Source organism: Schistocerca cancellata, chromosome 4 (assembly GCF_023864275.1).
Source record: "Schistocerca cancellata isolate TAMUIC-IGC-003103 chromosome 4, iqSchCanc2.1, whole genome shotgun sequence".
NCBI classification, from domain to species: domain Eukaryota; kingdom Metazoa; phylum Arthropoda; class Insecta; order Orthoptera; family Acrididae; genus Schistocerca; species Schistocerca cancellata.
In genome coordinates this window covers 726112102-726125434 of record NC_064629.1, presented here as the reverse complement: position 1 = coordinate 726125434, position 13333 = coordinate 726112102, and the positions used below count along the sequence as shown (strand labels likewise).

The 13333-nt window shown below is 39.0% G+C and overlaps 1 protein-coding gene across 1 annotated transcript in view; it reads left to right on the top strand.

Moving 5' to 3' along the window:
• Positions 1-13333, top strand: part of LOC126184408 (CLIP-associating protein 1-like) — a 244920-nt gene that overhangs the window by 134989 nt on the left and 96598 nt on the right. Inside the window, 1 exon segment of the mRNA XM_049926792.1 lies at positions 8151-8355. Coding sequence (XP_049782749.1) covers positions 8151-8355 — 205 coding nt within the window.

The following is a 13333-nucleotide window of genomic DNA, read 5'->3' as shown; positions in this document are numbered from 1 at the left end:
TCAGTATGCAGCAGCGTTGATCATTGATCAAAGTAAGTGCATTGTAGGTGTAAGTGTTCACCATTCGTGCACTACTTAATTATCATTGGGAGAAAACATTACAAACAAACTGTGTTTTGTGTATCTTTCTCTTTTGCTTGTGCCTGTTTTCTGAGTTTGGGTTTGGTATGGTTAAATTAGATTAGATTTACTTTTCATTCCAATAGAGCTGTAGTGAGGAGATCCATAAGGATGTAGAACATGTCAGAAAACAAAAATACGCAGTAAATAATTACAAATAACAACAGGTATGCTAATGTACCTTTCACAGATCCCAAGTGAAATGGTCCTCATGGATGTGGTATAAGCAAAAAAATCATGAACATATTTTCATTTAAAATGCAATAACAAACTTGTCACTAAATTTATACAGGAGTCAGGTTGTATGTAATACTTAACATTATTTGAGATTATTAAGTAACATATACATGTCAGTGAGTTCTACTGAAAAATTCATCAGTGGAGTAGAAGAAGTTGGCTGCCAATAGATCCTTGAGGCTCATCTTAAACTGAACTTTCTTCATAATTAAACTTTTAACTATCATCTGCATACTGACTTGCCATTTCGAAATGTTACTGATGAAAGGTCATTGATATCCACAAGGAAAAGTAAGGGATCTAAGATGGAATTTGGTGCAACAGCACGTGTAATTAGTTCCCAGTTGAATGATACCTAATAGCTTAATACAATCTCTTTCCTACTGACATCCTTTTTGTCCTGTCCTGGTAGAATTTGAACCATTTTGCAACATTTCCTTTTGACCATAATATTCTAATTTACTGAAAAGAATGTTGTGATTTACAGAGTCAAATGCCTTTGACTGATCACAAAATATGCCAGTAGCCTGTAATTTATTGTCTAATGAATTAAGTACATTCTTGCTGTGTGCGTAGATAGGCTTCTCAATATCAGAACGCGTTAGAAATCTGAACTGTGACTTTGACAAATGTTATTTGTTGTAGGATGGTTAAGAACCCAAGTTCCTTTACAGATTGAAAGTGAAACAAAGATTCGCTGAACTGGCCCATGAAACACACTTACTCACTGAATTGGTGCGCAGTAGCTGTATTTGTAGTCTCACCTTTCCCACATTTCTCTGCCAGGGAGCTGGTTGGTTGTGTTGTCCTCATCACTTCATCATTCATGACAGGCTAGAGTGGACTGTGTAAAAATTCTGATTTTTTATGGGGGCTGATGACCGCACAGTTGAGTGCCCTGCAAAACGATCACCACGATGACAACCGCCACCACCACTACCACCACCACCTTTCCCACAAGAATTTTCTTGAAATGAAAATTTTTTAATTTCAATATTAATTTTGACAAAGTGAGACCTTAGAATTAGGGTTACAAATATATAGTATTGGCAATTAAAATCTTATTCAATTTTACAAAAGAATATTCTGGAACGTGAAAGTCTTTATTATCAGCAACTATTCAAAGACATTATTTTTGGAAAAAAATTGAGAAAAGGTGTTTTCAGTTGAGGTATGTCAAGGCTAATACGAATAACTTTCACCTGTGCAGAAATTTTAGGTAGTACATATTTTGTATGTATCGTAACTTGGTCATATTTCGTTAAATAAACTTTTATTAATAAAATTAACTAGACTGTTACATTCAGGAGAATGATAGCTAAATACTGAATAATATAATTTATTGACAGTTTGTGGAACATATTGATTAACCATTACAATTTAATACACAATGGAAAAGAAATGTAAAGTGTTGTTTGGATTATTAGTTCCTCCTTTTATTTTTAATTACTTACTTATTGTAAAATAAATGATGTGGTGACAAACTTTTATTACTCTATGTTAAGCATAAGTGTTACACTTGACTATATCTCAGAAGAAACACTTTTATTAGTTACAGCCCATGCTGGATGGAATAATTTCGTATATGTGGTCACAATAGTTCAGATATAAACATGGGTATTGACTAAAAAAGTAATGTAAATTGACCTACCCCCATTTACATACATTTCTGTGTGCAGAATGAGCTGAGTTCCATTCTTCAATTGTCCTAAACCACATAAGACAAATGCTGGGATGGTCCCTTCGAAAGGACATGGCCAGTTTCATTTCCCTCCATACTCCATTTGAGCATGTGCTTTGTATCTAATTGTCAACCCTAATCTTCCTTCCCTACTTCCCATATCTCATTACTCTTCCACCTTACCCTTTAGAGTTCATTCCTGTTAGTAGTGCTTGCATCCTCTATGGCATGGAATGTCTCACAAAGAAATTTTTGAGCAGCTGAAGACTGTGTACTCTGTGAGTGGTTACACAGATACATATTCTTCTGTCCTACAACTTATAATGACCGTAGAACTAGAAGAACCTGAGAAGACCACAGCTAATGTGTGTCTTCCACATGATAGTGTATTATCTGGAAAAAAGCAAATGAGTCTTGCAGAAACACCGAATTAAGCATTTTCTACAGACTATAAAGACACGACAGTTATGTGTGACCCTAATTACACACTTCCGAGCGACAAATACTTATTTCATCTACATCTACATCCATACTCCGCAAGCCACCTGACGGTGTGTGGCGGAGGGTACCTTCAGTACCTCTATCGGTTCTCCCTTCTATTCCAGTCTCGTATTGTTCGTGGAAAGAAGGATTGTCGGTATGCCTCTGTGTGGGCTCTAATCTCTCTGATTTTATCCTCATGGTCTCTTCGCGAGATATACATAGGAGGGAGCAATATACTGCTTGACTCTTCGGTGAAGGTATGTTCTCGAAACTTTGACGAAAGCCCGTACCGAGCTACTGAGAGTCTCTCCTGCAGAGTCTTCCACTGGAGTTTATCTATCATCTCCGTAACGCTTTCGCGATTACTAAATGATCCTGTAATGAAGCGCGCTGCTCTCCGTTGGATCTTCTCTATGTCTTGTATCAACCCTATCTGGTACGGATCCCACACTGCTGAGCAGTATTCCAGCAGTGGGCGAACAAGCGTACTGTAACCTACTTCCTTTGTTTTCAGATTGCGTTTCCTTAGGATTCTTCCAATGAATCTCAGTCTGGCATCTGCTTTACCGACAATCAACATTATATGATCATTCCATTTTAAATCACTCCTAATGCGTACTCCCAGATAATTTATGGAATTAACTGCTTCCAGTTGCTGACCTGCTATTTTGTAGCTAAATGATAAAGGATCTATCTTTCTGTGTATTCGCAGCACATTACACTTGTCTACATTGAGTTTCAGTTGCCATTCCCTGCACCATGCGTCAATTCGCTGCAGATCCTCCTGCATTTCAGTACAATTTTCCGTTGTTACAACCTCTCGATACACCACAGCATCATCTGCAAAAAGCCTCAGTGAACTTCCAATGTCATCCACCAGGTCATTTATGTATATTGTGAATAGCAACGGTCCTATGACACTCCCCTGCGGCACACCTGAAATTACTCTTACTTCGGAAGACTTCTCTCCATTGAGAATAACATGCTGCGTCCTGTTATCTAGGAACTCCTCAATCCAATCACACAATTGGTCTGATAGTCCATATGCTCTTACTTTGTTCAATAAACGACTGTGGGGAACTGTATCGAACGCCTTGCGGAAGTCAAGAAACACGGCATCTACCTGTGAACCCGTGTCTATGGCCCTCTGAGTCTCGTGGACGAATAGCGCGAGCTGGGTTTCACATGACCGTCTTTTTCCAAACCCATGCTGATTCCTACAGAGTAGATTTCTAGTCTCCAGAAAAGTCATTATACTCGAACACAATACGTGTTCCAAAATTCTACAACTGATCGACGTTAGAGATATAGGTCTATAGTTCTGCACATCTGTTCAACGTCCCTTCTTGAAAACGGGGATGACCTGTGCCCTTTTCCAATCCTTTGGAACGCTACGCTCTTCTAGAGACCTACGGTACACCGCTGCAAGAAGGGGGGCAAGTTCCTTCGCGTACTCTGTGTAAAATTGAACTGGTATCCCATCAGGTCCAGAGGCCTTTCCTCTTTTGAGCGATTTTAATTGTTTCTCTATCCATCTGTCGTCTATTTCGATATCTACCATTTTGTCATCTGTGCGACAATCTAGAGAAGGAACTACAGTGCAATCTTCCTCTGTGAAACAACTTTGGAAAAAGACATTTAGTATTTCGGCCTTTAGTCTGTCATCCTCTGTTTCAGTACCATTTTGGTCACAGAGTGTCTGAACATTTTGTTTTGATCCACCTACCGCTTTGACATAAGACCAAAATTTCTTAGGATTTTCTGCCAAGTCAGTACATAGAACTTTACTTTCGAATTCATTGAACGCCTCTCGCATAGCTCTCTTCACACTACATTTCGCTTCGCGTAATTTTTGTTTGTCTGCAAGGTTTTGGCTATGTTTATGTTTGCTGTGAAGTTCCCTTTGCTTCCGCAGCAGTTTTCTAACTTGGTTGTTGAACCACAGTGGCTCTTTTCCATCTCTTACGATCTTGCTTGGCACATACTCATCTAACGCATATTGTACGATGGTTTTGAACTTTGTCCACTGATCCTCAACACTATCAGTACTTGAGACAAAACTTTTGTGTTGAGCCAACAGGTACTCTGAAATCTACTTTTTGTCACTTTTTCTAAACAGAAAAATCTTCCTACCCTTTTTAATATTCCTATTTACGGCTGAAATCATCGATGCCGTAACCGCTTTATGATCACTGATTCCCTGTTCTGCGTTAACTTTTTCAAATAGTTTGGGTCTGTTTGTCACCAGAAGGTCTAATATGTTATCGCCACGAGTCGGTTCTCTGTTTAACTGCTCAAGGTAGTTTTCAGATAAAGCACTTAAAAAAATTTCACTGGATTCTTTGTCCCTGCCACCCGTTATGAACGTCTGAGTCTCCCAGTCTATATCCGGCAAATTAAAATCTCCACCCAGAACTATAACATGGTGGGGAAATCTACTCGAAATATTTTCCAAATTATCCTTCAGGTGCTCAGCCACAACAGCTGCTGAGCCAGGGGGCCTATAGAGACATCCAATTACCATGTCTGAGCCTGCTTTAACCGCGACCTTCACCCAAATCATTTCACATTTCGGATCTCCGTCAATTTCCTTCGATACTATTGCACTTCTTACCGCTATAAACACCCCTCCCCCTTCACTGTTCAGCCTGTCTCTGCAGTATACATTCCAATCTGAGTTTAGGATTTCATTACTGTTTACGTCTGGTTTCAGCCAACTTTCTGTCCCTAGTACTATATGGGCATTGTGATCGTTTATTAATGAGAGCAGTGCTGGGACCTTTCTATAGACGCTCCTGCAGTTTACTATTAGCACATTAATATTGTTATTCCCTGTTGCATTTTGCCTACTCCTATCTTGCCGCGTCTCAGGAGGCATCTTGTCGGGCCTAGGGAGGGGATTCTCTAACCTAAAAAACTCCCATGTGCACTCCACATGTACTCCGCTACCCTTGTAGCCGCTTCCGGCGTGTAGTGCACGCCTGACCTATTCAGGGGGACCCTACATTTCTCCACCCGATAGCGGAGGTCGAGAAATTTGCACCCCAGATCTCCGCAGAATCGTCTGAGCCTCTGGTTTAAGCCTTCCACTCGGCTCCAAACCAGAGGACCGCGATCGGTTCTGGGAACGATACTACAAATAGTTAGCTCTGATTCCACCCCGCGAGCGAGGCTTTCCTCCTTCACCAATTCCGCCAACCGCCTGTACGAACTGAGGATGACCTCTGAACCCAGACGGCAGGAGTCATTGGTGCCGACATGAGCAACAATTTGCAGTCGGGTGCACCCAGTGCTCTCTATCGCCGCCGGTAGGGCCTCCTCTCGGATGAGACCCCCCGGCAAGCAGACAGAGTGAACACTGGCCTTCTTCCCCGACCTTCTCGCTATTTCCCTAAGGGGCTCCATCACCCGCCTAACGTTGGAGCTCCCAATAACTAATAAACCCCTCCCCCCGTGTGCCTGCTCGGACCTTGCTGAAGGAGCAGCCACATGTCCCCTCACAGGCAGAGCGGGTGATGCCACACGGCCAGCCTCCACATTGACCTTCCGCCTCGTGCGCCGCGAACGCCGCTGAACCCGCCACTCCCCTTGGGGAGAGGGTGGCCCAACCGCGCCCGGTACCCGCGAAGATGTCTCGACAGCAGGGACAGTGGGTGAAGCATGTAACACCTGGGGTGTACCTTGCGACGCACCAGACTCCCCACTGCCGCTACACTCTGAGGCAGCAGCCTGAAGACGGCTGACCGCGGCCATCAACACGCTCAGCTGTTCGCGAACAGTGGCCAGCCCCTCCTGCGTCCGTACACAGCAGTCACACATCCTATCCATCCTAAGGAAACAATTTACAGAAGAGAGTTAATCAACCTTTAACTAGACTGCTAATTCACTAAAGGCGGCTGCTTATTCACTAAACTGTGGTTGCTAGCCACTTCTTGTAGAAAACAATGAAAATAGCACTACCTGTCTCTGGACTGTATTGAAAACAAACTCTAGCACTACTGGCACTATGGTTGACTACAGGGACTCTCTCTTACTGTATTCAAAACAAACACGAAATCTATGGAACACTATTAAGAGCACTCGAAAATTAAAGCTTCCTAAAAGCAAATACACGCGGAAGAAGAAGTGACAAGTAAGAAAAATACAGTTAATACTTAAATTAAGGTAGCTCGCTGCACAGCAGACGTGAAGCAGGCGGCAGTTACGACGACACTGACACTGACTATGGCTGACTAAAGGGACTCTCTCTGACTGTATTCAAAACAAACACGAAATCTATGGAACACTATTAAGAGCACTCGAAAATTAAAGCTTCCTAAAAGCAAATACACACGGAAGAAGAAGTGACAAGTAAGTCAATGATAAGTCATGCCAAAGTTTGTTGCTGTAAGACATCAGTGAATGAAAATAGGAAAAGTAAGTCAACTTTTTGACATTTTCAACCCAAAAATCTAAAAATTAATTAATTGTGACTGTGGTTTCAACTGTAACAAGGTCTGGGAACTCTCACTATGCTGTAAAGAGCTACTGTTCAACAACAACAAAATGACTTATGATGCCAGGGTTTCAATGAAATACATTATGTATTGATAATTTTCCTGGCTGTAAACCTTGGATGGTGCAGTAACCAGCATGATAAAAACCATGGGAGACAAGTGGAAGGGGCCATGGATATAAAAGCTATGGTTAGTCTGTCAGCAGTCATTTCATCAGCATATTTGATGGTGGGGCAGCTGAGTGTGTGCCTGTGAATGATTCTTGCAAGTTTTACATTCATTGAGACTTTAGTTCAGGCACATTTCTCTAGCTGATAAAGGATAATGTAAAATTGTTCTTGTTATGTAGTCATCACTGTAGCCCACACTTTACAAGACGTATCTCTGATTGGATGACAAGCAGGCAACAGTATATGAAGTTATGAGGTGGTTGTGCAGTTTTCCAAGATAAATGGTCTACTCAATAACATTACCGATTTTCGTGCCGTGTTAGATACAAGAAAGCACCTTCAGAGTGAGTTCTCATTTAGGGAATAATTGTGAAATCATTTTTACAAACATGAAAACATATATTTGATCTAATATTTCCTAAACCAAGTGAAATAGACTTTCATCAACATTCGTTGATCGATAAATATAGTTTATTTTCCGTACAAAACATTGTCATTTAGTTGATGTTGAGGATAACATTTTACAAGTAAACATTACAGAATGGTATGTTGGACACTACAAGGCATCAAGAGTTGCAGTGTCTGGTGCACTTGCATGTAGACTTCTTTCTTATGAGACTCTACAGTAACAATCATAAGAAACCTAGATATTTAGTGATTGAGATATCAGGCTGTTAGAATGCAAGACATTGCAAGGTTTTAGAAATTTATGACGCTTTTCATTTAAATAATTAAAAACCACAGTTGTGAGTGCCAAATGGATGTATTTGTTTAAATGAAAATGATGTTTTGTTAAATAAAACTCTGGTGCATATGTACCTTTCACATTTTATTTAGTTCTGTGATGATGCTTATATTTTTCCCCATGTACTGATATAGTTTATGTCTTTTATTCTGTAAATTACTTGTAACATGATTGAAAGATGATCTTTTTCTTTATTATTGTTGTTATTTTGTTCATAGCTACAAGCCGCTCAGGGTCTCCGTCTTCCAGACTAAGTTATGCTACCTTTTCAAATACAAACAGAGAAACAGGACATGATGGCAGACACCGTTGACCATCCAGCATCCCCCTCTCGACAGGACCTAGTCGTGAAGCTAGCAGAGAGACATCGCCAAGTCGTTACTCTTTAAATCTACTTGATCGCTCATTTGGCTCAAAATTGAGGTATCATTGAATTTCTGTTATAAAAAATGTATATTGTTTTTCTGTACTTATCAGTGTGTTTATAAGTTAAGCAGTTATATAATTAGCATACTTGCCGTTACTCAAAATAGATTTTTAGTAACTCTTGATTTGTGTTACCAACATGTTTTGTGCATTTGTGTGACCTCGGCTGCTCATCACTTAATAGAGACAGGCTTTCAAGCAATATGAACAGAAAAACAGCTCCATATTGCGAAAACCAAGTCAGATAATGCAATGGTTAGTACACTGTACTGTCTTTGTCCAGCCATCTAGATTTTAGTTTTCTGTGATTTCTCTAAATTGGTTCATGTGAAGCTCAGGCTAGCTCTGATTTAATTCAGCAATCTAATTTGAGCTATATCCTAAATCTGAAAATTTTATGTTCCTGCCAGTGAATCGGTGATGCTCTGTCTGCTTAATTTTCAACAGTAAGGCATAGTTTTTTGTGCTTGAGACAGTTGTGGGGGGAAACTTAATTGTTTTCAGAGAAAGAAAATACTGCTGACTGCATGAGACAAATGAAACATAATAAAATAAAATAAAATAAAATCTGTGAGTTCATTTAAATCTGTACAGCAGGTTCATTTCTTTTATTCTCTTGCCTGTGATTGTTATTGTTGTGTCAGTTTCGTAATGACAAATCACTGAGTACACTTGTTGAAATACCTTATACTTTTGTATGGAAGCCTGTTCTAGCCTTTCCCAAGAAAATTGTTCTTCAGCGATACATCCACGTTTCTAATGTTGTCTTCCAGTGATCGTCTTGCTCTTTTCTCTCTTAGACGGTCATGCCAAAGTCTGGCCATCCTGAATTAGGTTTTCTGTGATTTCACTAAATCGCTTCAGGCAAATGCCGGTTCCTCTGACAAAGGGCACGGCCGATTTCCTTTCTCATCTTTTCCTAATTGGAGCTTTGCCCCATCTCTAGTGAACTGATTGTTGATGGCATGTTAAAACACTAATCTCCTCCTCCTCATTTCTCTTTGAATGCTACAAAGAAGTTTCTTGTACCATCCACTATTCAGTCACCTGACTAAGTGTCACACCCACTTCCATATCATTCCCACATTATCGCCATAATTACATATTGAACTCCAGTGTATATCCTGATGCCTTTGTTAGTTTTCCTGTCTCCCTTTTAATAATTCTGTCTGCCTGCATAGCTCAATGATAAGCACTTCCAGCTGCTATATGAAGTACCTGTGGTCAATTCCCAGTACCGCAGGGATTTTTCCTTATTTGTGGAACTAGAACACAATGCACTCAGCCTCATGATGCCAGTTGAGGAGCTACTTGAGTGGGAAGCAGTGGCTCCAAGGTTAAAGGCGGGTGTCTATTAGCAAGTAACTTACACAAATACTTGCTGAGGTGTTTACATTACAACAAAAACAGGCACAAGTTTGCTTTCGCAAGTCACTTGGGCAAGTTTATTTCAGGAACTTCCTGCAAGTACTTGCGAAAGTGTTTCCACATGAGTTTCATCATGAGATAGCCAAGTGGGAATTTACAGTGTCATGTTTAAAAACCAGCGCAGCCACCGTCATTGTTGCATTAATGTTATTATTATTATTTATTTACTTTCTCAGACGTTAAGTCTGGTTAAAAATGGAAAGTGACGCGGACCTTGATCAAGCGTCACTTCCTTTTAACTGTACGGTATATGTTATATTGCATTTAGGAACTTTCGGGTAATTGAACATGTATCAATAATTACAGATTTCTGTAATTGTATATATAAGTTTGGATGTAGCTGTATTGCGTTGATGTACTGGTGGATATTGTGTGGTATGACTCCTGTAGTTGATAGTATAATTGGTATAATGTCAACTTTATCCTGATGCCACATGTCCTTGACTTCCTCAGCCAGTTGGATGTATTTTTCAATTTTTTCTCCTGTTTTCTTTTGTATATTTGTTGTATTGGGTATGGATATTTCGATTAGTTGTGTTAATTTCTTCTTTTTATTGGTGAGTATGATGTCAGGTTTGTTATGTGGTGTTGTTTTATCTGTTATAATGGTTCTGTTCCAGTATAATTTGTATTCATCATTCTCCAGTACATTTTGTGGTGCATACTTGTATGTGGAAACATGTTGTTTTATAAGTTTATGTTGTAAGGCAAGCTGTTGATGTATTATTTTGCTACATTGTCATGTCTTCTGGGGTATTCTGTATTTGCTAGTATTGTACATCCACTTGTGATGTGATCTACTGTTTCTATTTGTTGTTTGCAAAGTCTGCATTTATCTGTTGTTGTATTGGGATCTTTAATAATATGCTTGCTGTAATATTTGGTGTTTATTGTTTGATCCTGTATTGCAATCATGAATCCTTCCATCTCACTGTATATATTGCCTTTTCTTAGCCATGTGTTGGATGCGTCTTGATCGTTGTGTGGCTGTGTTAGATGATACGCGTGCTTGCCATGTAGTGTTTTCTTTTTCCAATTTACTTTCTTTGTATCTGTTGATGTTATGTGGTCTAAAGGGTTGTAGAAGTGGTTATGAAATTGCAGTGGTGTAGCCGATGTATTTATATGAGTGATTGCTTTGTGTATTTTGCTAGTTTCTGCTCGTTCTAGAAAGAATTTTCTTAAATTGTCTACCTGTCCATAATGTAGGTTTTTTATGTCAATGAATCCCCTTCCTCCTTCCTTTCTGCTTAATGTGAATCTTTCTGTTGCTGAATATATGTGATGTATTCTGTATTTGTGGCATTGTGAACGTGTAAGTGTATTGAGTGCTTCTAGGTCTGTGTTACTCCATTTCACTACTCCAAATGAGTAGGTCAATATTGGTATAGCATAAGTATTTATAGCTTTTGTCTTGTTTCTTGCTGTCAATTCTGTTTTCAGTATTTTTGTTAGTCTTTGTCTATATTTTTCTTTTAGTTCTTCTTTAATATTTGTATTATCTATTCCTATTTTTTGTCTGTATCCTAGATATTTATAGGCATCTGTTTTTTCCATCGCTTCTATGGAGTCACTGTGGTTATTCAATATGTAATCTTCTTGTTTAGTGTGTTTTCCCTTGACTATGCTATTTTTCTTACATTTGTCTGTTCCAAAAGCCATATTTATATCATTGCTGAATACTTCTGTTATCTTTAGTAATTGGTTGAGTTTTTGATTGGCTGCTGCCAGTAGTTTTAGATCATCCATGTATAGCAAATGTGTGATTTTGTGTGGGTATGTTCCAGTAATATTATATCCATAATTTGTATTATTTAGCATGTTGGATAGTGGGTTCAGAGCAAGACAGAACCAGAAAGGACGTATGAGTCTCCTTGGTATATTCCACGCTTAATCTGTATTGGCTGTGATGTGATATTATTAGAGTTTGTTTGGATATTAAGTGTGGTTTTCCAGTTTTTCATAACTATGTTTAGGAACTGTATCAATTTAGAATCTACTTTGTATATTTCCAATATCTGTAGTAACCATGAGTGGGGTACACTATCAAAAGCTTTTTGGTAATCAATGTATGCATAGTGTAGTGACCTTTGTTTAGTTTTAGCTTGATATGTCACCTCTGTATCTATTATCAGTTGCTCTTTACATCCTCGTGCTCCTTTGCAGCAGCCTTTTTGTCCTTCATTTATAATTTTGTTCTGTGTTGTATGTGTCATTAATTTCTGTGTAATGACTGAAGTTAATATTTTGTAGATTGTTGGTAGGCATGTTATGGGGCGATATTTAGCTGGGTTTGCTGTGTCTGCTTGATCTTTAGGTTTCAGATAGGTTATTCCATGTGTAAGTGTATCAGGGAATGTGTACGGGTCTGCAATGTTAAATAATTAAGTTAGATGTGAATGTGTTGAGGTGAACTTCTTTAGCCAGAAATTTGCTATTTTATCATTTCCAGGGGCGTTCCAGTTGTGCATAGAATTAATTGCTCGGGTGACTTCATGTTGCCAAATTATCACTTCAGGCATTTGTGGTATCATCTTGTATGAGTCTGTTTCTGCTTGTATCCACCGTGCATGCCTGTTATGTTGTACCGGGTTTGACCATATGTTGCTCCAGAAGTGTTCCATGTCTGTTATGTTTGGTGGATTGTCTATTTTAATGTGTGTGTTATCTATTGTTTGGTAAAATCTCATTTGGTTTGTGTTGAATGTTTGGTTTTGTTTCCTTCTATTTTCACTTTTTTTATATCTTCTAAGTCATTTGGCCAATGCTTGTAATTTCTGCTTCTTTTCATCTAATTGCTCTATCGCTTCTTGTTGTGAGATTTTACCTAACCTTTTTCGTTTTTTGTCTGATATTTCATTTCTTATAAATTGTGTTAGCTGTCCGATGTCTTTTCTCAGTTTTTCTATTCTGATCTGTAGCCTGTGTTGCCATGCTGGTTTTGTGGGTTTCTTCTGTGTGTTGGTTGGTTCTGATCTCTGCCTAGTGTGTATATTTAGTGTAGTGAGTGCTCCTACGTAAACCAGTAGTTGTAACTCTTCCATAGTTGTATTTTCATTTATTTTGTTGTGTATGATTGTGTTGATAGTTGTTATTGTTGTTTCAACTTGTGGGTTATTTGGTGGTCTATGCAAGAATGGTCTAATGTCTGTCTAATGTCTTTGTATTCTATATATGTCAGCTGAAATTTTTCTTCTATATCTAACATGTGTGTCACTTCGTGTTCTATTTGTGCTTGTTCTGTTGGCTGTCTTAAGATTTCGTTTTCCTCTGATTGTTTAATTGATGCTTGTTGTTCCTTGTTTGTTTGCTCTGGGATGTTTGAGTCCATTACTGTATTTTCTTCTTCTTCTGATTGCACATTATTTTGTTCTAGTATTTGTTGTACTTGTTGTTTGATGTTTTCTAATTCTGACTGGTGTATCCTGTTATTTTTTATTATTACATGGATCTGATCAGCTAGTCGTTGTTCTACATCTACATCTACATCTATACTCCGCGAGCCACCTTACGGTGTGTGGCGGAGGGTACTTATTGTACCACTATC